At 40.7% G+C, this 23,379-nt stretch overlaps 1 protein-coding gene across 3 annotated transcripts in view; it reads right to left on the minus strand.

Annotated features, from left to right (window-relative positions):
* Positions 1 to 23,379, minus strand: part of rffl (ring finger and FYVE-like domain containing E3 ubiquitin protein ligase) — a 90,453-nt gene that overhangs the window by 30,861 nt on the left and 36,213 nt on the right. For all 3 annotated transcript variants that reach the window (XR_014620739.1, XM_084335385.1, XM_084335384.1), the window contains exon 2: positions 17,326 to 17,531. Coding sequence is in view for 2 of the 3 variants with exons in the window: in XM_084335385.1 (XP_084191511.1) it covers positions 17,326 to 17,520 (195 nt within the window). In the remaining variant the exon portion in view is untranslated. The remainder of the gene's footprint in view (positions 1 to 17,325; positions 17,532 to 23,379) is intronic.

Genomic DNA, 23,379 nt, shown 5'->3' on the forward strand with positions numbered 1-23,379 from the left:
TTGTCGTGTAATTAACACAACATTATGCATACTTTGACAATAAATAAAATAATAATTTGTTCTTACGGTACTTGCTTGCCTGGGTAAATAAAGGTTAAAAAAAAATATATATATATATATATATATTTTAAACCAATACCGATATCACATTTTTATGCCAATATCGGCCGATAATATCGGTAGGCTGATAATATCGGACATACCTAGTCAGGACACTTCGTAAATCAAGTGTATTGCTACGGAATAGCCAATACTACCCAAGGCAAGAGCGTAGAGTATTCAAAAACCACAGCAGCAGTCAGTGGCACAACACACATTAGAGATGTGCACGCGTTTAATTTTTTTCGTCTTTCCAAGTAACCTAAAAAAGAAGTCACTGTTGCAACATTTTATTAGTTATGCAAGCTTCATCTACAAGAGTGCAAATACTCAAAATTAAGTAATCCATGTAATACTTGTAGGTAATCAAACTCATACTTAGTCAGCTGGGGGGGAAAGTACCTGTGAAACTAACGAATTCTCACCAAGTAATACTGTCCACGGTAGGCAGAGCCTCAGCCAATGTGATCTCATCAACTCATAGGGGTCAGCACAACCAAAGTGTAATGGCAGAGCCTCACCCACCAGCACGCCTCTTGTTTCCAGTAACCAGCTAGTGTTATTCAGTTGCGCTTTGAGAAATCACAACAGGATTTGCAGACTTATGGTTGGGCAGTCAAACGTTTTGGTTCAGAAATGTGGACTACCTTAACCAAGGTAAACGCTAGCGTCTTCTATTGGAAACAACTTGTGTATACTAAAGGCACATCAATCTCAATAAAAACCACAAACTGCATGAAAGCACTTGTGACTTGCACACATCCTGAAAATGCCATACGAAACGACATAAAACACATACATCCTTCATTCAGGGGGGGGGGGGGGGGGGGCACATATTTATTACCAACTATACTACTATAGCATGCCGCAGACATATGTGCTTTAAGCACCCATTAGAGTTATATTTACTTTGTCACCAGCTCTCCCAAAGGTAATGACGTCCATGTGTACCTTAGCCTGTGGGCAAAGTGTAAAGCTGTACTCAGTTCAGCACTATGGCACGCAGGGCAAAGGGTGTTCCAGTGTAATTGCCCAGAGTAAACACTAAGGCTTGTCTGTATTCAAATCACACCCCGATGGCTGTTTAGATAGACAGGCTCAGCACAAGCGCTCAGGGTTTTTATCAGAGCACGGAGCACTGTGGCTCACAGGTGAGAGGTGACCGGTGCAGGCTGGGGCATGGGTTAAAGCAGTGCAAAAGGTTGTTTGTGTGCTATATGCAAAAGGTGCCGTTCACGTTATTGTCCGTTTAGGAAAACTGTTTGCTGTGGGCCTGTATGATAATACTATAGTGGCCCACCATGTATAGTTCAATCAATTCATTTTACAATTTGTTGGTGCATAGAGATGTCATGAAAGCTGGTTCCAAGTGGTTCCGCAAATTCACAATTAAATGTAGATTAAATGTCTACCAGAAACTTTTTTTTCTTCAGTGAATCATAGTAATCATAATAAAAGAAACTAGCAGAGCCAGAACTGTTCAACTCCCACCAATATAGGCAATCAATCGATTACTCAAGGCCACCCCTATAAGCTATACAAAAATAAAGTTTAATGTGACTGATCTAGTGAGCTAGAATCTGAATATTCCACCCATAAATAGTTAATGTCAAATGGAAGTATTGTATATTCTGTACTTAGTTTGAAAGTGGTCAGACAGTTCCCTCTGTGTGTAATACAGACAGTCGTCACACATTCATAAATAACACTTACAGAAAAGCTTATTGTGCACTGTAAGGCATAACAAAAAATATAGTTTGTTTCCTGTTGGTTGTCAGTTAAGGCCATGGGTAGGTAGGGAATTTATTTAATTAAATTTTTTATTTTATTCTTTCCCACAGCGACTATGGATAGGGAATTTCTTTATTTAATAAAAATGTTCACAACAACATGGATGCATGTACTCTGCCAGCATGTTTAATATCCATAATACTAAAGGTTTGACTAAGATTTCTAAGAAACTTTATTCAAAAAATAATAATAAAAAAGGAATTATTTTTATTTTTATTATTATTTTTAAAAACTCATAAAATATATTGGGTCGCACCTAAATCGGCAGGGTCGGTCGGCAACCGGAAAGCCTGTACGTTAATGCCAAGCAAGCAGTGCAAAAATGCTTCCGCATTCGTCACCGCACGCTAGTGCGGTAAAGCGCCCTTCTTTTCAGACAAATGCTACCGTGCGTGCACCGGCGGCGGCGTGCTCGCTCAGGTGCGTGCGTGCGCCGGCGTGCTCGCGCGAGGTGCCCGCGCATGCGACACGAGCGGAGCTCAATATATATAAGTCACCGCCCCTAAATTCAGTATCTAGCAATAGCTCAATTGGCAAGGACACATGGCTGTGGATCCTATGGCTTGTTTGCTGGCGAGTTCGAATCCCATCGAAAATATTTTTTAACGTGATTTTTTTTTAACGTGTATTCTTTCGCCGATTAAGGTTAGGCATTGTTTCGGAGTTGGTTAAGGTTAGAACGGTTAAGTTTAGGCGCTGTTAAGGAGCTGGTTAAGGTTAGAGTTTGTCAAAGAGAATGGCAATATAATTTCTATGGTTAAGGTTAGGCATGGTTTCGGAGTTGGTTAAGGTTAGAACGGTTAAGTTTAGGCGTTGTTAAGGAGCTGGTTAAGGTTAGAGTTTGTCAAAGAGAATGGCAATAGACAGCCTATTTCCGCGCGACCTGGGCGCTGGGCGGCGGAAAATGAAAGGCGCATTACTGCATGCCACTACGGTAAGTTTTTGCACTGCTTGCTTGGCATAAAGCTACACGCAACCGGAAACAAACCTTTTTTAGGCCTAATAAAAGACGTTTTGTTCAATGGGGGATTTTTTTATGTAGTTTTTTTTTATCAATAAAAAATATATATTACATAATTCATATATATTGTTGGTGCTACTTACATTTTGATGGGTGCTCCTAAATTTGAGCTGGTGCTCCCAACTTTTTGAAGTTGGGAGCACCAGTGCTACCAAGTAAAAATGTTAATTTCGAGCCCTGATAAGTGTCTTGATACCTCTATCACTGTACATTAATACAACTCTGCACATACATCTGATTAGCACTATACTCAGCAGTAGTCATTTATATATTTTATACCTAGTTTAATCACCTGTACATTGTATATTACTACTGCACTTCACTGTTACATTTGCACTCTGATTCGAAGCAAAACTTTGTTGTACTGTACTTGTGCTGTATAATGAAAAAAACTTTAAACATGTTTCTAAGCACGTTATACATGTTACAAAATAGTTGCTGAAAAGACTGTTAAAAGACTGAATTATGTAGTACTAAATTGTGGAGTTGGTCTGTTACACGTTTTTCATAATTTTTTTGTTCATGACTTTTTGGGCGACACGCTTAACCCTTTCACTGCCACGCTTATGTACATCCTTATACCATCCTCTGCCAGCTCTATTTGTCTATGGAGAAGTTCCCCTTCTTTGCAGGGCTATAACTTTTTAAATTGTATTGCTAAATTGACATTACTATGGCCCATTCAACATCAATTATCTATCGTTCAGGATGTAGGAACGGTTAACTTTTTCATTCACATATTCATACTAAAATACGGTCTAAAGTATAAATATGTTTTTATCGTTTTCTGCAGCATTCTGCAGAACGTGATTGATAGCCCTAAATGCATTATATTGATGATCAAATACAGTTTGATAGCGATCGGCGCCGGATAAAAAATTTCAAATGGACGTGCTTCTAGAAGTTACTACTTATCATCTGATGTTGACCGGATGGGGGGGGGGGGGTCATTTATAATTCCGTGGCCAACGTTAGATGATTCATTTGGTGTGGGTGATATGATCATTAGAGCAGTTTGTATCGAACACGATAAAAATAAACGCTGAAACTTACCCCAGTCTCCTCGGGCCGTTGGGCGATGAGCGTGGAGCAAACAGATTCCTATTATTGGATGTTGAAATATGCGATCCATCTCCAGGTTGTATAATAGTATATACGTCCAAATCATGTTGTTTATCGAGTTATTGGTAACGGATCGCTATCCATTGTGTCGCGCTCGAGTCCCGGGACCTATAGCGAGTGATCGGACCGAATTTGGATGAGCACCAGTTTCAGTTTCCGGTTTGGGTGATCCGCCGATCGGCCACCAGATGGCGCTCTTGAACCGTTGGAGAGTTGAGAGGGGATCAACAGTAGATCTCAAGTCTCCGCGGGAGAAATATGATTGCGATCACAGATTTTTGAAATATTTATCTCAATGACGTGTTACGGCGTCATTGGCAGAATTAGCATGGCGGGGAATGACGTGTTAAGGCGTCCTTGGCGATTATAGTGAAGTTGTGGCTAGTCATCACATTACTCTGTGCCACCACCGGGTTTGCAGTGTCCATTTCGAAAAAGGGATGAAAGAACAAGCGTTTAACCATAAAGCCCAGTCCACACTGCCAGCATGACGGCTGCCTCGCGGAGCTGTGTTACTCTGTGTTCAGACGTCCACCGAGTACATTACTTGCCCACCACCCCCATGCTTTTATTTTTTTTTTATTTTTTTTTATTTAATATAGAAATAAAACCCATTTAGTTCATTTTCGCATAGCAGTGCACACAATATATATATATATATATTATTTTTTACTCTATTGTAAAATACTAAGCATGTTATCAATACTTAGTCAGACAATATTATAAACTGATGTGTCTGCGCAGACAGCATATCTATTGTATAGGTCGCAGTAGGGCTGGACGGTATGGTCTAAAATGTATATCACGGTATAATTTGAAGCATACACGGTATAACGGTATATATCACAGTATATTAATTTATCTTAAAATGTCTATATAAATGCTTCTGAAGGGGTAAAACACTGGCAGCTATTACTGTACTCTATTACTGTATTACTAGGACATATTTCACATAGTACAGAGTAGGGATGCCCCAATCACGTTTTTTGCCACCGATACCGATCACCGATCGTCTTGAGCCATATCGGCCGATATAGATCGTTTTGGTATAAAAAAATATAAATATTTGTATATATAATTTTTCTTTAATAAAAAATATATATTATATAATCATACTTGTAGTTGTATTATCTGCGAGACATCGCCACCACGCAACAAGTCAAAATGCTCGCTATCTGCAAACAGCTCCACTGTCTGTGTGTACTCGAGTAGCCTCCAGCTACGGCCAGGATTCTCCGGCGCTGCAGCTGGACCCTATTGATCACATTCATGCCCTCAGCTCGAATATGCATCGAATCAATGTTATAAGACATTGATATCAGGAGCTATCTGTAGCTACTGCTAGATAACGTTAAGACAACGCCTCAGTGTAGTTTAATGGGACATTTCGTTTTGAACAGTGAGCTAACTAGGGATGGGTACCTTTCACATTTGAACCGATACCGGTACCTGTGAATCGATACCGGTACCCAACGGTACCTTTTTTCTGTACTTTAGTCTCAAGAAATTTAATTTACCTACCTCAGTCGTATAAAAAAAAAAAAAAATCAAATAACTACAATTTCGACAGTTTTCGGCTCGTCATTGCTCCGACTGCTTTGTTGTTGAATCAAGTCAAATCCTAGGTAAGCATATATTGTGCGTGTGAACGTTGACATGAAAAGTTAAAAAAAAAAAAAAAAAAAAAAAAAAAGTACATTTTTTTTGGTATCTCACTTGATTCGATACTCTGTAGTACCGACGCGTTTCGGTTCGGTACCTCAAACGTACGGAATTCGGTACCCATCCCTAGAGCTAACGTGAGCTAACGTGAGCTATCTTGCACTACTGAGCATTTGTTGATATCAGGAGCTATCAGTAGCTAGCCGGCTAGATACCGTTAACAATGCCTCATGTATTAAACTAAAAGTGAATAGTTGACTGGGTAATTTTGTTTAAACAGTAACGGTAGCTAACGTTAGCTCACAGAGGTTGTATGTACTAGAGCAGACTATTGCCCGAGCTTGTTTCACACGGGGAAGGGAGGGGCAGGAGGAGGTGGAGCGGCAGTTTGCAGCTCCGTGTGTCTGAGACAGAACTCAGCGAGTGAGATCTCCGCTAAGAATTGGATCATGTTTTTCTATCGGTTTTCACGATCGGCGAAAATAAAGCATTATCAGAATTCACCGATCTCATATTTATACTGAATATCGGCCGATACCGATGTTATTATTTGGCAATTAAAAGGTGAGGTTAGCTTTCAAAAATATCATTTATTCAAATAGAATTTATTTCCAAAATGATGAACAAAATGTGAAACATTAATAACAAGGCATTTTGAGTTTCATATACTATTGAAACAAGGATTTTCTTAGCTTTCTAAAGACATCACATCATCTTATAGCCAAAATAAACAAGACATGTCACTGAACTGTGTAAAGAAAAGTGTCCCAGTTTTGTAGCCTTTTTTACTTTACATGCCTATATTAAACATTTAATGTTTTCAGAACTGTGCAAAAAAAAGAAAAAAAATATCAAGTGTCCCATTTCACTTGTTATATTTCCACATTTTAGTGTTCTTCAGTTTTCTTTTTTTTTTTCATTCAGTGTGAGAAATCCAGTCTCTGTTGAGCTTTAACAAGTCCATCAAAGTCAGGTTGCATGTCTGAGGTGGAGATGCGAAGCACAGCTGCCAGATGTTAATCAGTGAGAGAGGATCTGTACCTGGACTTGGTAAACGTCATGACTGAGAATGTCTGTTCACATATGTAGGTGGATCCAAAGAGAACCAACACCTTCTGAGCATGTCTCCTCATGTTTGGAAAGTTCTCCTCCTTGAGAGCAGAGTAGAACTATAGCAGTGATGCTGACTTAAAGTGCTCTTTCAGTAGTGAATCAGACTGCAGGTCAATGAGTTCAAGCTGAACAACTATCAACACTGCAGGTAAAGGGAGAGGAAACCAGCTGCATTTCATCCTCAACCTTTTTGAAATCTTGAAAACCCCTTGAAAATTCATCATGCAGTGCTCCCAACATGGATGAGTACCTGTGCCGGTAATCAGCTGATGGTTTGACTTCTTTCAGGGTTTTCATGTGTTTGAGATTGTTGCTGCCTAGTTGCCTTGAAATTAATTGCAACTTTGTCATGAAGGCTTTCACATGGCTATGCATTTCATGAGCAAAAATGCCCTTGCCCTGCAGTTGTGTGTTCAGTAGGGATGGGTAACGTTCACATTTGAACCGATACGGTACCGGTACCCAACGGTACCTTTTTTCTGTACTTTAGTCTCTAAAAATGTAATCTACCTAACTCAGTTGTGAAAAAAAAAATCGAAACTTCAAATAACCACACTTTCGACCGTTTTTGGCTTGCCCCGACTGCTTTGTTGTTGAATCAAGTCAAATCCTAGGTAAGCGTATATTGTGCGTGTGAATGTTGACATGGAAAGAAAAAAGTTAAAAAAAAAAATATATATATATATATATATATATATATATATTTTTTTATTATCATGTAATCTTTCGCGGGCCGGTCAGAATCATCCCGTGGGCCGTACAATGCCCAGGTCTGGTCTATAGGTTGCGGGGTGCGCATGGACAATTTAGCGTGTAGCACTTTCTCGGCTCTACCTGAGTCGAATCGAGTTGATAACATGCAGTAACTTTAGCTAACACTATCATAGCCATCATGATATGTAATGTCAACTGGACAACGGCAGCCCCGCCTGCCAACGCCATATAGATAGCGAACGTTAACTAACGTTTGCAAAACAAAGCCAACGTCATCCAGCCGACACCACAGATCTAGCTATGACAACGTTAGCTAACGCTAACGAAGTGAGAGTAGGGAACGGTAGAGAGAGGCAGCACTTAATTTGCATTGGCAAGTTTATCTCATTCTATATCACGGCACACAAAAAATATACTAAAAAAATTTGCAACCTTGTATTGGAAGCAGGCCTGTATTTGTCTGCATGTATCAAACCCCCGTCCATTATTAGAGGCCGGTCCTCTATTTGAATACCCTCCACTATTAGAGGGTTTACGATAACTTAACTTTAGTGTACATGTTTGACAACTAAGAGAGAGAGCGAGAGAGCGTGATGTAATAGGTTTGAGTTTGAGGTTTGAGCGTCCTAAGTTGCCGTAGTTGATGATGTCACACCAGGATGTCATTGTCAACACCGATTGGAAATTAGAGCAGCCCGATGGATAAAGCGATATAAAGAAACGAATAGCCAATAAATGTGAAGTTATCTTTGAACCTCCGTTGTCAAGCCTCGTCAATATAACCCCCCCACCCCCCTCCTCACTAATGAAACTGGTGCCGCGGAGTCACGTTAGAACGTTAGCTTAGCAGCTAACGTTAGCCCGTTGCTGCGCTAAAGCAAGTCTCCTCCTCTCAGCATCCTTAGCCCAAACTATATGGCAAGGTCCGTGAGCAAGTGGAGAAAAACTCAGTACAATTAAACACTATGCAACGACCACTGCAAGTCAAGTCAAGTCAATTTTATTTGTATAGCACATTTCCAGGCAGCGGCAGCTGGCACCAAAATGCTTCACAGGCAGGTTGATAAAAACTAAATAATATGATGCAAGATATAAGATTAAAACACAGTAAAGCAATGAAAGTAATAAAAAACAGGTAGGACACAGTAAAACAAATAGGATAGAAGGGCCAGGGGTCTAGTGGTGATTAAGTGGGGGGGAGGCCAAGGAGAACAGGTAGGTTTTTAAAAGTGATTTAAAAGCCTGCACGGTCTGGGCGGCCCGTACGCTGAGGGGGAGGCTGTTCCACAATCTAGGCGCTGCGGTGGAGAAGGCTCCGTCTCCCCTAGTCTTGAGCCTAGTTCTAGGCACCACCAATAGCAGCTGGTCAGCTGATCTGAGGGATCGGTGGGGGGTGTGGCGGTGCAAGAGCTCGGATAGATAGGGAGGAGCCGTGCCATTTAGTTTTTTAAAACATTTAGGGCTAGTTTAAGGGCTATTTTAGGGCTATTCTAAAACGAACAGGTAGCCAGTGGAGCGAGGCCAAAACTGGGCTGATGTGCTCATGTTTTTTTGTTTTGGTGAGGAGGCGCGTGGCTGCGTTCTGCACCAGTTGTAGGCGGCGAAGCAGGGATTTGTCGATGCCTGTGTAGAGGGCATTGCAGTAGTCGAGGCGAGTGGTGACAAAGGCATGTATCACAGTCTCTAGGTTACTTTGGGAGAGGTATGTCTTTGTCTTCGCCAGGAGTCTGAGGTGGTAAAAACTGTTTTTGACTACGGCGCTGACCTGTTTATCGAATTTAAAATTGCTGTCGAAGATGACCCCGAGGTTCCTGACAGAGGTGGAGAGGTTTGGACCCAGGGGACCAAGTGCGTCAAACGTGCACTGCAAACGTTGAGTGAATCGTCAAGTAACATTAACGTCATTGCTACTGCTGTGACTAGCTGCTCTAGTCCAGTGGTTCCCAAAGTCGGGGTCGCGACCCAAAGGTGGGCCGCGAGCAGCCACGGATGGGCCGTGAGATGATTTAAAAAAAATTAAAAAAAAAAAAAAATCTTTTTGTTTTTTATTTTTTTATTTTTTTTTATTTTTATTTTTTTTGTCAGGCCACTGAACTTAGAAGCAGGCCAGGACAGTGTTTCTAGTTGTATTCTAAAATTCTATTCTATTGTATTCTAAAATGTGACTATATGGTTTTATATTAACTTAATAAATAAACAAAAACGAAAAATCTACTTATTTCAACGAACATTTCAAACTAAATAACAGATTATGCACATAAAACGCTGAAAACAACCGAAGCAACAATAGTATTTTAATGAGGCTATTATTATTATCATTATTATTTTGCAACAAGTTAGCCCTCTCATAAATAGCACATATAAATGAATAACTAACTTGAACTAACTTAATAGGATTGAAGTGATATTTGGCTTAAAAAATCAGTCTAGACCAGCAAGAGTATGTTTGAGCGATGCGCTAAATAAGGCTGCAGCTACAATGATCCGTCATTGATCAGTCAATGAACGGATAGAAAATTGCCGGAGGGTATTACTGTCCGTTGGTTTATTTTGTAATTAGAACATGAGGTCAAAGTAAGCGCGCTATAGATATTGAACCGTCATTTTGTATGGTGTTGTCATAGGGCTGGGCGATATGGAAAAAAATCATATCGCGATAACGATATGATAATTTTATTTTATTTCTCGATATCGATAATTATCGAATTGTTATAAGTATAATTTTTTTTTTTTTTTTTTTTTTTAACAACAGATGTATGTTTATTTTGCAGCAATTCTTTGTCATTGCCGCCATCTTTAGTGTTACATCCCCTCACACTCCAGTTCTCAGGCTGCAGCTGGTTTAAAAGCTAAAGTAAACCGGCTTCTCTGCTGGCTGTGGCTCCAGAGGAGTTCAACAGTTCTGGCTCTGCTAGTTTATTTTCGATCTTTTGGCGCTTTTTTGGTGGACAAACCACCGCACATGTGCACTGTGACTCGTGACTGGAGTCTAGTTCTGCTAGCACACATAGCCTACTGTGTACAGACGGTTTCAAAATGTATTTTAAATTAGAAAGCAAACAAAATAAATGGACAAGAGAAAAAGAAATCTGAATTTGGTCAGTATTGTCATTTGGACAAGCAAAGCCATTACTTTAAGTTGCAGGCAAGAAAGACAAGTCTGTCCACTGTCTCTGGTTTTAAAACTGCCCTGTTGCAAGTATAAAAAAAAAAAAAAAAAAAAAAAAAAAAAAAAACGATTTTTCGATTTTTTTTTAATTTCGATATTCGATATCGATTATTAAAATATATCGCGATATTTATCGTTATCGTTATATCGCCCAGCACTATGTTGTCATGAGTTGATTAGTCATGGGAAATTTCACATCACCACGGCAACCCTACTTTCCACACAGACTGCGTCATCAACAGAACATTTTCACTGTCTATTTTGCAGAGAAAATACAACTCACTCGAAAACAGGCTCTGCACTCTACAGATGACATGGTGCTGCTGTTGCCAGGGCCACTCTGCTCACACGGGAGGTGTGGCTGCTAGAACTGGTTAACCACAGACACACACACTGCTGAGGTAACACTTTAAAGCTACTCTGCCCCTGGATTACAGAGAGACACCTGCTGCAGGCAGAGTGGAGGTGAGATTTTTACCTATTAGCTGCTCTGCCCCTGGATTACAGAGATAAACGGATTTAAATTATTTAATTAAAAAGAAAAAAAAATTATCGGTTAATTTCCGTTTTATACCATTTTGAAAAACGCTCGTTTTTTTTTTAAACTTCCAGAAAAAAAAAGAGTCTGCAGGAATCGCGCTTTACTGTAATACACAAAACACATGGTCATTTTTCGGCCTATTTATGAATCGTTTTCAAATAAACGCTAGATTATCGATAGTATATGTGTACTTATGCACGCTAGAGAAGCAGGCTGAAAAATCGATTATCTTATTTCCTGATCAGCACACACACACTCACAGCCACACATACATATGGGACACGCTGATATATAGATGAAAAGAGCTCGGATTATCCCAAGACTGGTAAAATAGATTCCTTACCTCAGATCAGATTAGGGCTGGACGGTATGGTAAAAAATATATATGACTGTATAATTTTAAGCATAGACGGTAACGGTATATATCACTGTATATTCATTTATATAATCTTTTTTTAAATTCTTCTGAAGGGGTAAAACACTGGTATGGCAGCTGTTATTCTGTTACAGCTGCTGAGCTATACTATAGCTAATGTCCATCAATATCTTCCTTTTTAATTAAATAGGTTCAAGAATCGAATCAGGATTGTTAGCAGAGAGAGAGAGGGAGGGAGGAGGCTGCTACTGGAGCCAGCTAACGTTAGCTTGCTGATGCTACTACTGCTTCGACATGCTGCTAGTGGACTGGAGCCAGCTAACGTTAGCTTGCTGATGCTAGTACTACTTCGACATGCTGCTAGTGGACTGGAGCCAGCTAACGTTAGCTTGCTGATGCTACTACTACTTCGACATGCTGCTAGTGGACTGGAGCCAGCTAATGTTAGCTTGCTGAGGCTACTACTACTTAAACATGCTGCTAGTGGACTGGAGCCAGCTAACGTTAGCTTGCTGAGGCTACTACTACATAGACATGCTGCTAGTGGACTGGAGCCAGCTAACGTTAGCTTGCTGATGCTACTACTGGTACATCGACATGCTGCTAGTGGACTGGAGCCAGCTAACGTTAGCTTGCTGAGGCTACTACTACTTCGACATGCTGCTAGTGGACTGGAGCCAGCTAACGTTAGCTTGCTGAGGCTACTACTACATCGACAGTTAACATTACATAAGGTTTTAGCGCGACGTGGGCATTCCAGAATGGCGAGGATGCAAAGCATGTTAGACCATTGGACTCGTCGCAGAGTTTACATTACACATAGAAACTGTGCGACTTGCGAGAGAAGTTGTCACACAGCCTTCAAACGCAGGGTGGAAGAGCTAGTTTGCTTGTGTTTATTATGAAATGACAATTGTGTGTTGACACGCCCACTGCGCGAAGCCTCTGTGCTCCTAAATAACTTTTTCCAGTTCGCACATATCTATTATCTATGACTAATTCTATCTATTTTTAGGGGCAAATGAAAGTGAAATAGTCGCTCTGTGGTTACATGACGTCATTGCTATTTTAGAGCTGCTCTACCGGTTACAAGGTATAGTCAAAATCCATACCGTAGCGCAAACTCATACCGTTTATACGTATACCGTTTACCGTCCACCCCTAGATCAGATGTTCTCCAAAAAGATTATTCCAATTCCTGATCGCCATTCCAAATATCGATCACGTTTATTGATCCAACGCTGGTACTGGAAATACCGATTCCACGCTTTTCTGAGGGTGGGCAATGAGTGGGATCGTCTCCGGTTACATGCCTGTGTGGGAGAATTGTTCCCGGAGTAATCAAATGTAGACAGTCAGGTAGGCTTGAACAAACGTGGGTTTAATACACCAAAGCAGGTTCAGGTGAATTACAGCAGGATGACTCAGAGAGTACACTGGCCGAGTGTCCCCAACTGAGCTCTTGATCAACGAATGTGGTCTCATTATATACAGGGGGAGCAAAAGGTGTGTCCATTGTGAGTGGTCGGACTGGAATGGTGGGTGGTTGGTCTGTTCCATGGGGGGGTTTCGGGTCCATGAAGGAGGGGGTGATGTGTTTCGGGGTGGTTTGTCTGGAATGGTGAGTTGTGTGGTTTGCTCTGCTCTGGGGGGGGGGGGGCTTGGGGTGGTGATGTGTTTTGGGGTGGTTGGACAGGAGAGGTGAGTGTAAAGGCCGAATGAGTGTTTTTTGTTATAGATTATTATTATTAGTATTATTATTATCATTATTGTTATTATTATTTCCAATCGAAGGATATGATTTATGGGAATGTTATGTTTATCTGTGTCACCCGTTGGGTGGACTCTGTTGTACTGTGGGCGGATCACCTGCACCTGTCAGGTGGGTCGGCCCACGGAGCGGCGGAGATCATTAAAATGGGTGATAGGGATCAGCTGTGGGTTGGTAGCCGACGGGGAAAGCATATAATTTTCTGACCGCTTCGGGAACGCTTTAGAATAGTTTTATCTTAGGAAACACTTTGATCAATTAGAACCACGGTTATAGGACGCTTTAGGATCGCTTTGATCACCTCTCCCATGTAACCTACATTTTCTAAAAAAATCGGATCACCACGTCGGTATCTGATAACGGAACTCAATGTGTGGAGAGACTATTCTTTGGATGGAGCGCGTATGGAATCACTCCCCGTCTACCAGGAAGCGGACACAGGCAGGTGCCGCTACAGTGAGGGTGTGGGGTCTTTGGATACAATGGAGGGTGGGGGCGTCTTTTGTCTTCTTGTTGGTGGTAGGAGATGATGAGTTTCATTCTCTCACAATACTACCTTTTTCTTCTTCTAATGTTAGTACGAGGTTGAAGGCCAACTTGCCGGTTGTATTTTTGTTCAATAAACAATGTGACTAGGGTTAGGGTGACTTTCATGAAGAGGGGGGAAAAAATTATTGAAATTGACCCAGTTTTAGCGTTTTTATCAAACATTTTGGCAACTAAACCACAACCTCCACGCACATGCATATTTTAATCCATGGTTCATAACGTGCGTGTGTCATCTTAATGATGACGTCACACCAGGTACAGGGCAGCAGGGGCTCTGAGAGTCACAGGCAGGTAGTGGCAGGAAGCAGAGAGCCTTGCTACTACTAGCCGAGGAGTGAATGAATGAAAATGTATCTGTTTCACTATTGCTCCGTGATCATAGCCATTCATCTCTAAAGCTAACCACTATTTGTAAACGCCACAACCACGTTACCATATTTGTAATAATGTAAATCATTGTGTCGTTGTACACATTGTGTATATAAAGTTAGTAGCTAAGCTAGCTAGCTTGGTAGCCAGCATTCTCGAAACTCCTAACATGCCCGATTTAAAATGGTTCTCTCCTCTTTGTATACCTTCGTCCTCACAAGTATTCTTCCAGGGAACTTATGGACACGACAATAGTAGTAGTTATAAGGTGTTTGAGCTTGTAACGTTAACGTTAGTTAGCTAATAGCTATCGTGGTAGCCCGTTTCGTGACTGATGCACCGAGTGCTATCCGAGGGGCTACTATCGTATCAACATGCCGTGACGTGTAGCTTGCTAGCCGGCATGATGCGGGTGCAGTGCTTTGCCCCACAGGTCTGAGAAGAGGATCTGCACATTTTACTCGTTTCCAAAACTCTTTTACATGCCCCGATTTAAAATGGTTCACAACAGTAGCCATAATGCTAACGTTAGCAGGGTAACGTTAGCCAGAGCCATATAGCCAGTAGTACTATGACCCGGACGGGCATAAGGCATAAGTTGCCTGGAGTGACGTCACGGCCCTGCTAGAGTCTGATAAGCTTTTTGATTTGCTCCGTACATGTTATTCATGCGTGGACCTTTTTAACCCTTTCTGAGTGGCATTTCCGGCGTCAAATGGAAAAAAATAAATAATGAAATTAGATACCAATGATGTAAACTAGGGGTGCACCGATGTATCGGTCGGGTATCGGTATCGGCCGATAAGTGCCTTGTTGACTGCAATCGGCCTATCGGCTGATAAGCTTGAATGTGCAGATGGCAGTAGCCGATAAATATCCATCAATTTGTGTAGCGTCAAAAGGCAAAAAAAAGTTCAGTCGTGACCTGCACAACGCCGCCCCCACACACACAAGTTACTGCATCAAAGTTACTACTTATGATTAACAAAGGCATTCGTTTTGTGGCATTAACGTTCTATAGTTAGTGTTACACGTTCAATAACATCACCATATTATTTACCCGAACATAGCAAGTAGCAAGCATTACTCCTTCATAGCTCAGTTCCATTCCGTTGCTCATAAGAACCCTGAGTTGTACCCATTCTGCAATCTGTTAATAAAGTTTTCAATCAGACAAATGTATAGAAAGGCTTTGTTTTATTATAACATTCGTTGCAGTAAAATCATTATGCAATTTGGTCATCCTGCTGGTAATCTACTCGTGGTCGGCGGGGAGCTAACGTATTAGCTACGGTAAGTTTGTTGTGCTTCTCGCAAGCAGGTCAATGGCGGCATTCCCGGAAGTAAAAAACGAATAAACGCTTGCCGATTGGTGGTAAGAACAGCAGGAGGTGGGTGCTAGCGGTGTGACGTAATTGGCTGAATCGACTGTCAATCAAAATGGTTCTGTGCATTGCTTTGGTTGAGAGCTATGGTTGAGACAATAGTATCCAGCTGCAGCCCGGCAGACCATACTGGGAGAGACATAGTGCTACATGGCATGGTGGGATTAATACCATAAACATATTTCTTGATGTTTCCTTTTTTTAAGTAAAGAGGCCTATGTTCATATCGGTGAGCACAATTTGTAACACAAAAAGAGAGACGTGTAGCCTATTTATTTAATATTTTATTTATTCATTTTATTATCATCATTTTATTTGTTGCCATGGCTAAAATAATAGTCAAGCATAGGGGCTAAAACATTTTCATAAACAATATAATTTTTTGTTATTTGGTTATAATAAGCTTTTCTATGCATTTGTCTGATTTATTGAGATTGCAGAGTGGGTACAATACAGTACAGCTCAGTGGACTGGAGGATGAAGACCAGAAAAAGACTTTCGGCTTTTTTACATAAGGGTCCTCCATTTTCAATTCATCAAAACATTTAGAGACATACAAATATACAGTAGTTTCATAAAATAAAAAAATTACAAAAAATATATATATATAATTTTTTTATAATTTTTTTTGCCACAAATATCGATATCGGTATCGGCCGATTGTGTTAGTTGAACAATCGGTATCGGTGGCAAATTTTCATATCGGTGCATCCCTAATGTAAACTACCCATAATTGAAGAGTAGGGTTTAACCTGCAAGTTGGCCTTTAACAGTAGGAGAGTATAATTGGATGAGCAAAGTAGAAAATGTTTAACTAATGAAAATATAGTACAATGAAAAATATAAAATGATCAAGTGGTAGGAGATGATGAGTTTCATTCTCTCACACCCGACAAGTAAAATGTGGAATCCGGACTCTTTTTTCCCCATCCATTTCATTCAGTCCAATCAAATGGGGTGCAATACCATCCAGAGAGACGATAGGGAGCGGTATTTTTCCTGTTCGAGCTCAGACAGATCCCAACTGGTAACGTGAGGGTAGATTGATGAAAAATGTATGGAAATCGATCATAGAAAAAAATAACAATTGAATAACGAGATTTCTCGTTCTTGGCAGTCAACGCATGGCATGAACTAATGAAATTTCTCGTCGTTGGCACTCAGTGTTAATACATTCATATTATTGGTGCCTGGTTCACGGCAGCCATGTGATCAATTGAAACAATGTTGGTCCACAGAGTCCGTTAGACTCCAAATGATAGAAAGGGTCCAGCCTACCAACCCCTACATGACTGGAGGGCGAGTTTACAAATTGTGTTTGTAATAAACTCAGGCCATCTTCCTACTTGCGAAGGGACCTACAGATCCCATCCATTCTACCTTCATTGCACACACATCCACACTCACTTTAAACATATATATATATTTTATCTATTTATTACTAAAATATTTGCACTACCTCATTTTTAGCATTTTGTACTTTAGTTTTGTATATTGTATAATTTGTATAGTGTTTGGTCTTTATTCTTTTTACTTTTTGTACTGTATGAAGCACAATCTCAGGAAGCTCACACAAGCATTTCACTGTAATGTACGTACCTATATGTGACAAATAAAACAAAACTTGAACTTCAGACGGATACCTTTCTGGCTAGCGTGTTGAAATGTCCTCCGCAGGCCTTGCAGCTGGGTTCAGGCAGGGGCGGCGATGGCTGGCTGCTGTAGCCAGAGTTGGTGTAGGCCTGGTGGCGCCTGGCACTGCCGCTGTTGTTGTTAGTGTTGTTCTCCTCGATGGTCTCAGAGCCCAGACAAAACCAGTTGCAGCACGACGCCAACATACTCCACACACCTGGGAACACACATGTAAAAGCTTTTTACATCTTGCTGACATCACATGTTTGAGTCTCTGCTATGATTCCATCCTAAGGGAAACACTGGCTCAGGAGGTAGAGCAGTCGTCTGGTAATCGGAAGGTTCTCGGTTAGATTCCTGCTCCTCCTGGGCAGCGTGTTGAAGTGTCCTTGAGCAAGACACTTAACCCCCAATTGCTCCTGATGAGCAGGTTGGCTCCTTGCATGGTTGTCTCAGTCGGTGTGTGAATGGGTGAATGTGAGGGGGAAAATTGTAAAGCGCTTTGGATTAAAGCGCTATATAAATGCACCATTTACACTGAATAGTAATGTTATTTGTCAACCAATCGATAAGTTGAAAAGATAAAGACAAATCAGTAACATTGTGTTTTCCACATGCGATCATGCAGAAGGGCCGCTTTAAATCTAGCGCTTACCTGACATGTGCTCATAATTAACTCATTCAACGTGGAAATAATACATAAATAATTCAGTCTTAGTCGACTGAGATCAAATTCACAGATTAATAGACTAATAGGAAGCAGCCCTGATTATTTGACAAAGTACATCATCATCGTTTCCCCTCTCGGACTGCCATCTGAGCGTGAACAAGCGGTGCACTTGAACAGATCACATTGGCAGAGCGACAAGGCCCGTGCATCGGGGCTTAGCACATAGTGTGTAGGGCAGGCTATTCAAAACGGACGCCGTCAAGTTCAATCAATGACAGTGAAACTGAAGCTACAGTGTATGTGCGCGTGTGAATTCACCAGCCACTCCAGCCGTCAGTGTGTGTGTGTGTGTGTGTGTGTGTTCAGGAGAGGCTAGTACGTGGCTTTTGGCAGCATTTAGGCCTGTGAGCCTCCCATCTAATCATTAATTCAAAGACCGAGCTGCAGGCGGTGGCACAGCTCTAGGTAGCGTGACACCCTATCTCTCCACTGCAATAGTAACATTAGCCTGCTATGGTTGGAAAGCCTACAAACTCCCAACTTCATTGTTTTTTGGTTTTCTTCGGGCCGTGAAACTAAGGGCATCCTGCTGTCCCGGGGACTGGGTTTGGGCGGCAATTCAATGTTATCGCATTGGGATAATATTATCGTGATGAAATGATGACATCATGATATAGTTGCACACAATTCTGTCATTGTGTCTTATCATGTGATTTTGCATACATGAACAGTAGGGGTGTAACGGTACACAAAAACCAAAAAACCAAAAAAACTTACCTCGGTTTTGAAGTCAAGGTTCGGTACGGGTTTTCGGTACAGTGGGGGAAAGTTTGTCTTTCCATGTTCCACTCAGGGGGTGATGTAGTGTGCAGTAACTAATTGTACTTGTAGGGCTGTCAACGAATATTCTATATTGAAATTAATAATCGACTTGTAAAAGAAAAATATAATAATTATTATTATATTAGATTGTGAAAAAAACAGCCACCAGGCTGTCGTTAGTGGTTTACATACCGTTGTATTCTTTCGGTACGGTACGCGTACGGTACACACTGAAACGGTTCGGTTCGGTACAGATACGTGTACCTTACACCCCTAATGAACAGATATCTTTATATACAACGATGTCTGATAATAATAACAAGCCTTATTTGTATAACACCTTTCATACAATTGCAGCACAAAGTGCTTCACAGCAGTACAATTTACACAAAATGAGCATCAAATAGACAAATAGATAAAAGCAATACAGAGAATAGGAAAAGGGGTAACAGCAATGCAAATAACAACATGATTATTATCGTGATATTTCTTTCATATCACCGAGGCCCATTGGGGATGATATAAAATGTGTCTGGGACAGTACAAAATAGATTTAGTGACGTCCCGGGAGGGTAGATGAGAAAAGACAGAAATAAATCACCTTCATTGGTGTTTGGGATAGTTCCCAGAATGTTTGTGAAAAAGATGAATTGCCAACCCTGTTCTTACTGGAAATGTGAGTTGATGTGGCTTTCAAACGTCTGGGCCCCAGAAGGCCAGGTGGGTTGCGGCGAGGCCTAATAGTTTTGGAGATGGTGAGAGGAGTAGGTTGTGATTTGCTTATCAGCAGGAAGTAAAACAGGTTTATTTTACACTCCTCTCCTCACTGTCCTTTGTGTAACGAATTTCGGCTTTTTAATTCACATTTGGATTCTTTATGGATTTATAATGAATACTACAGAGCTTTTTATATATATACACACACGGCTTGGTTTGGCTAAAACGCTTTATTTTTTTGTACGTTAGGACTAACTTTGTTTGGAAATCGAATTATTGATTGAATGTAAATGATGTGATATAGATTCATTCACTTAGTTTCAGGCACCATGCTCTCCAAAACGGTTAGGTGCTCTCGCTGCACGTCTGCGTCTCTCCTTCCGTCTTCACTGCCTGACCAAGTCGTGAAAGCAGCAGAGGTGGGAAGGGTGCACTGGGGCTGCGTGGGTTCATCCAAACTGATGGAAAACGGACACACACCTTGCTACAAGAGCAATATCCGCCATCACGAAGAAAAGGACATCGGTGATCTTGTCAACCGTGGCGTTCTTATGCCAGAAATATGTGCGTTCCATAGACTAAAAAAAAGTGTGTTTGTAATTGTGAAGTGCCTGCCAGTAGTGTTCTCTCTCTCTCTCTCTCTCTCTGTCAAACAGTCTCTCTACAGTTGTCTCTTGAGGTGCGCGCTGTCCAGAGTCAATACGTAACTACAACTATCCAAACCCATGGGCCATGACAGTAATTGTTTTGAGATTGCTTGTGATTATGAAAAGGCATGGGGTTATGGGGGGGGGGGGGGGGGGGGGGGGGGGGGTTATAATAGAGGTCGGATTCTGGTTACATATGGGGGGTAAAATGTTGATTACATAAAAGTTTGAATTATAAATTCTATTTTACTTTGTATTTGTTCAAACTTGATTTTGGGCAAAAGTGTGTGTGTGTATAGTTATAGTGTACCCTCCCTGCCGCACTCTACATCGATAGGATGCAGGCAGATGCCTAGTTTAGATGACAAACAAGAGAAAGAGTAATCAATACAGTTTATACTGTATTGAAGGTTTTTATTTTTTTTAATTTACGGTAGATTCTATTAGATATTGTTAAACTTCTACTGCCCACTGCCATGTCTCCAAAACTGTATTGAAGGTTTTTTTTTTTTTTTTTTTTATATTTACGGTAGATTCTATTAGATATTGTTAAACTTCTACTGCCCACTACCATGTCTCCTCCCTCTGCTCGTCGCCTCTGCAGCTGCTCCTCTCAATACAGTGTATGAAGCTATGTGTACGTGTGCGAGTATATGCACGCTTAACAGATTTGACTTCCTGCATTACTTCCTGTGTTCATTTAGTGGTACTCCATTTTAACGACCCCATTGCCACTAATTACATAGTGCTTCAGTCTCTGAGACGGCACCAAAACAAGGCAGATCCGATAGCCATGGCAACAACAGGGACCAGGGGACATTTCTCAGTTCCACCACAACACTAGGGATGGGTACCGAATTCGGTACTTTTAAAAAGGTACTTACCGAAACACGTCAGTACTACCGAGTATCGATTCACGTGAGATACCATAAAAAAAAAAAAGTAAAAAAAAATTGCACTTCTTTGAAATTTTTTTTTTAACCTTTTTTCTTTTCATGTCAATGTTCACACGCACAATATACGTATCAGGGCCGACGTTCCACTCTACTGGTTAAAGTTGCTTACTCGCGAGTAGTCACTTGTGTAAAACAAAGATATCAAAATGGTTTATTTCTCTTCCACAGCGAAGTCTTTCTTTACAGAAGTGATCCTAAAGCTATTTTCCTAAATATTCACGTCACTAGTACAAGGTAAGAAAACTATTTTCTAGGGCTGACCTTCGAAGCTTTTTTTGGCAATCGAAGCTTCGGGGCCGAGCTTCGATTTTAATTCGAAGCTTCGGAAAAAGAAAAAAAAGATAATTTTTTTTTTTAATATATATATTTTTTAATCTTATGTTGTAGGACTTGTACAGCACTTTCGTAAACGTTGTTGTTTTTAAATGTGCTCTATAAATAAAGTGGGTTGGATTAATTAATTAAGTAGCCCCTTTCGTGACTGTGACGCATCCAACAAGGTTTCACTCGGCTGTGTGATTTAATTCAAGGTGGATCGCTGTTGTCGTTTGAACAACTTCAGATTTCATGGGAACTACCAATCCCCCAAATCAAGAATGTTTAAGATGAATGAAGTAAGATTTTGATTATTTGAAATATGGCCTGTGTAGACTAAACTATGCACAGAATTATGTCAGTCTACAAGGTCCGGATTCTACATGGTCCGGCAATGTAGACCTTGTAGACTCCACTACAGACCAATTATCAGTGAATGTTCATGCATTTTTAAGAAGGGCAACTTCCACAAAAAAACAAAGAACTCACCAAAACATCTCAGTAGCACCTTATCTAAATGTTATATTTCATATATGGAGATTCATATTTATTTATGTATTGCATGCATTTCTACATTTTATTTCCTATTTTGTTTATTCATCCCAGTATCTTTCTTTCTTATGTGTGGAATTCTACAAGGCGCGCGCACACACACACACACACACACACACACACACTTACATTTAGTCATTTAGCTGACGCTTTTATCCAAAGCGACTTACAAGTTCTGTACGACAAGACAGCAAGAAGGGTACAACTCTATCAGCTGAGTAACAATGTTCATCAAAGTGTTGCGTGTTACAGTGTAGGTTAGTTTATTAGGACAAGTGCATGACAGTAAGGTTAGTCACGGTTAGATTTTTTATTTTTTTTTAATCATTTCAGATAATGGTTGAAGAAGTGAGTCTTTAGTCGACGGCGAAAGATTGGACGGGATTCGGCTGTCCTAACTGGGATGGGTAGTTCACACACACACACACACACACACACACACACACTTACATTTAGTCATTTAGCTGACGCTTTTATCCAAAGCGACTTACAAGTTCTGTACGACAAGACAGCAAGAAGGGTACAACTCTATCAGCTGAGTAACAATGTTCATCAACGTGTTGCGTGTTACAGTGTAGGTTAGTTTATTAGGACAAGTGCATGACAGTAAGGTTAGTCACGGTTAGATTTTTATTTTTTTATCATTTCAGATAATGGTTGAAGAAGTGAGTCTTTAGTCGACAGCGAAAGATTGGACGGGATTCGGCTGTCCTAACTGGGATGGGTAGTTCACACACACACACACAAATCGAAGTAAAAAAAAAATAAAAAAAATAAAAATAAATTAATTAATATTTTTTTTCTTTTTTTTTTTTACTTCGATTTTTTTTTTATGTTCGAAGCTTGTGCCATCGAACGAAGCTTCGAAGCTTCGAAGTATTTAAGACAGCCCTACTATTTTCCCAGTCTCCAAAATCACCGCCGACTCGACACATGAAAATTCCTCCTCACCTGAAAGCCATAAATCAACTTGCCGGCTCTTTCCACAGCAAACCGGTAGGCAAGGCACCCTGGTCTAGAAATGCAGGCTTCAATCTATGTTGTTTAGTCTATCTGTTCAGTACTGCTCAGCACTGTTTCAAGATGCACAATGAGCTCTTCAGAGAGAATTGTTGAATATATAGATACACAAAATCATACTGGCCATCACGAATGCTCTAGAATGTTCCATTATGACATTATACTGTGACATCACAAATGTTCTAGAATGTTTGACTATGACATCATACTGTGACATCACAAATGTTCTAGAATGTTCTATTATGACCAGGGCACGAAATTAGAGCCCGCCACCCACCAGCGTGTATCCTTTCGGCAACAAACGTTTCCTTCCGCGTTGCTCTGATTGGCCAGCGATCTACGCTCGTTTCGCCCCTACGCCGGTAG

This window comes from Notolepis coatsorum (genome assembly GCF_963971535.1).
Source record: "Notolepis coatsorum genome assembly, chromosome: 1".
Classification (NCBI taxonomy): Eukaryota; Metazoa; Chordata; class Actinopteri; order Aulopiformes; family Paralepididae; genus Notolepis; species Notolepis coatsorum.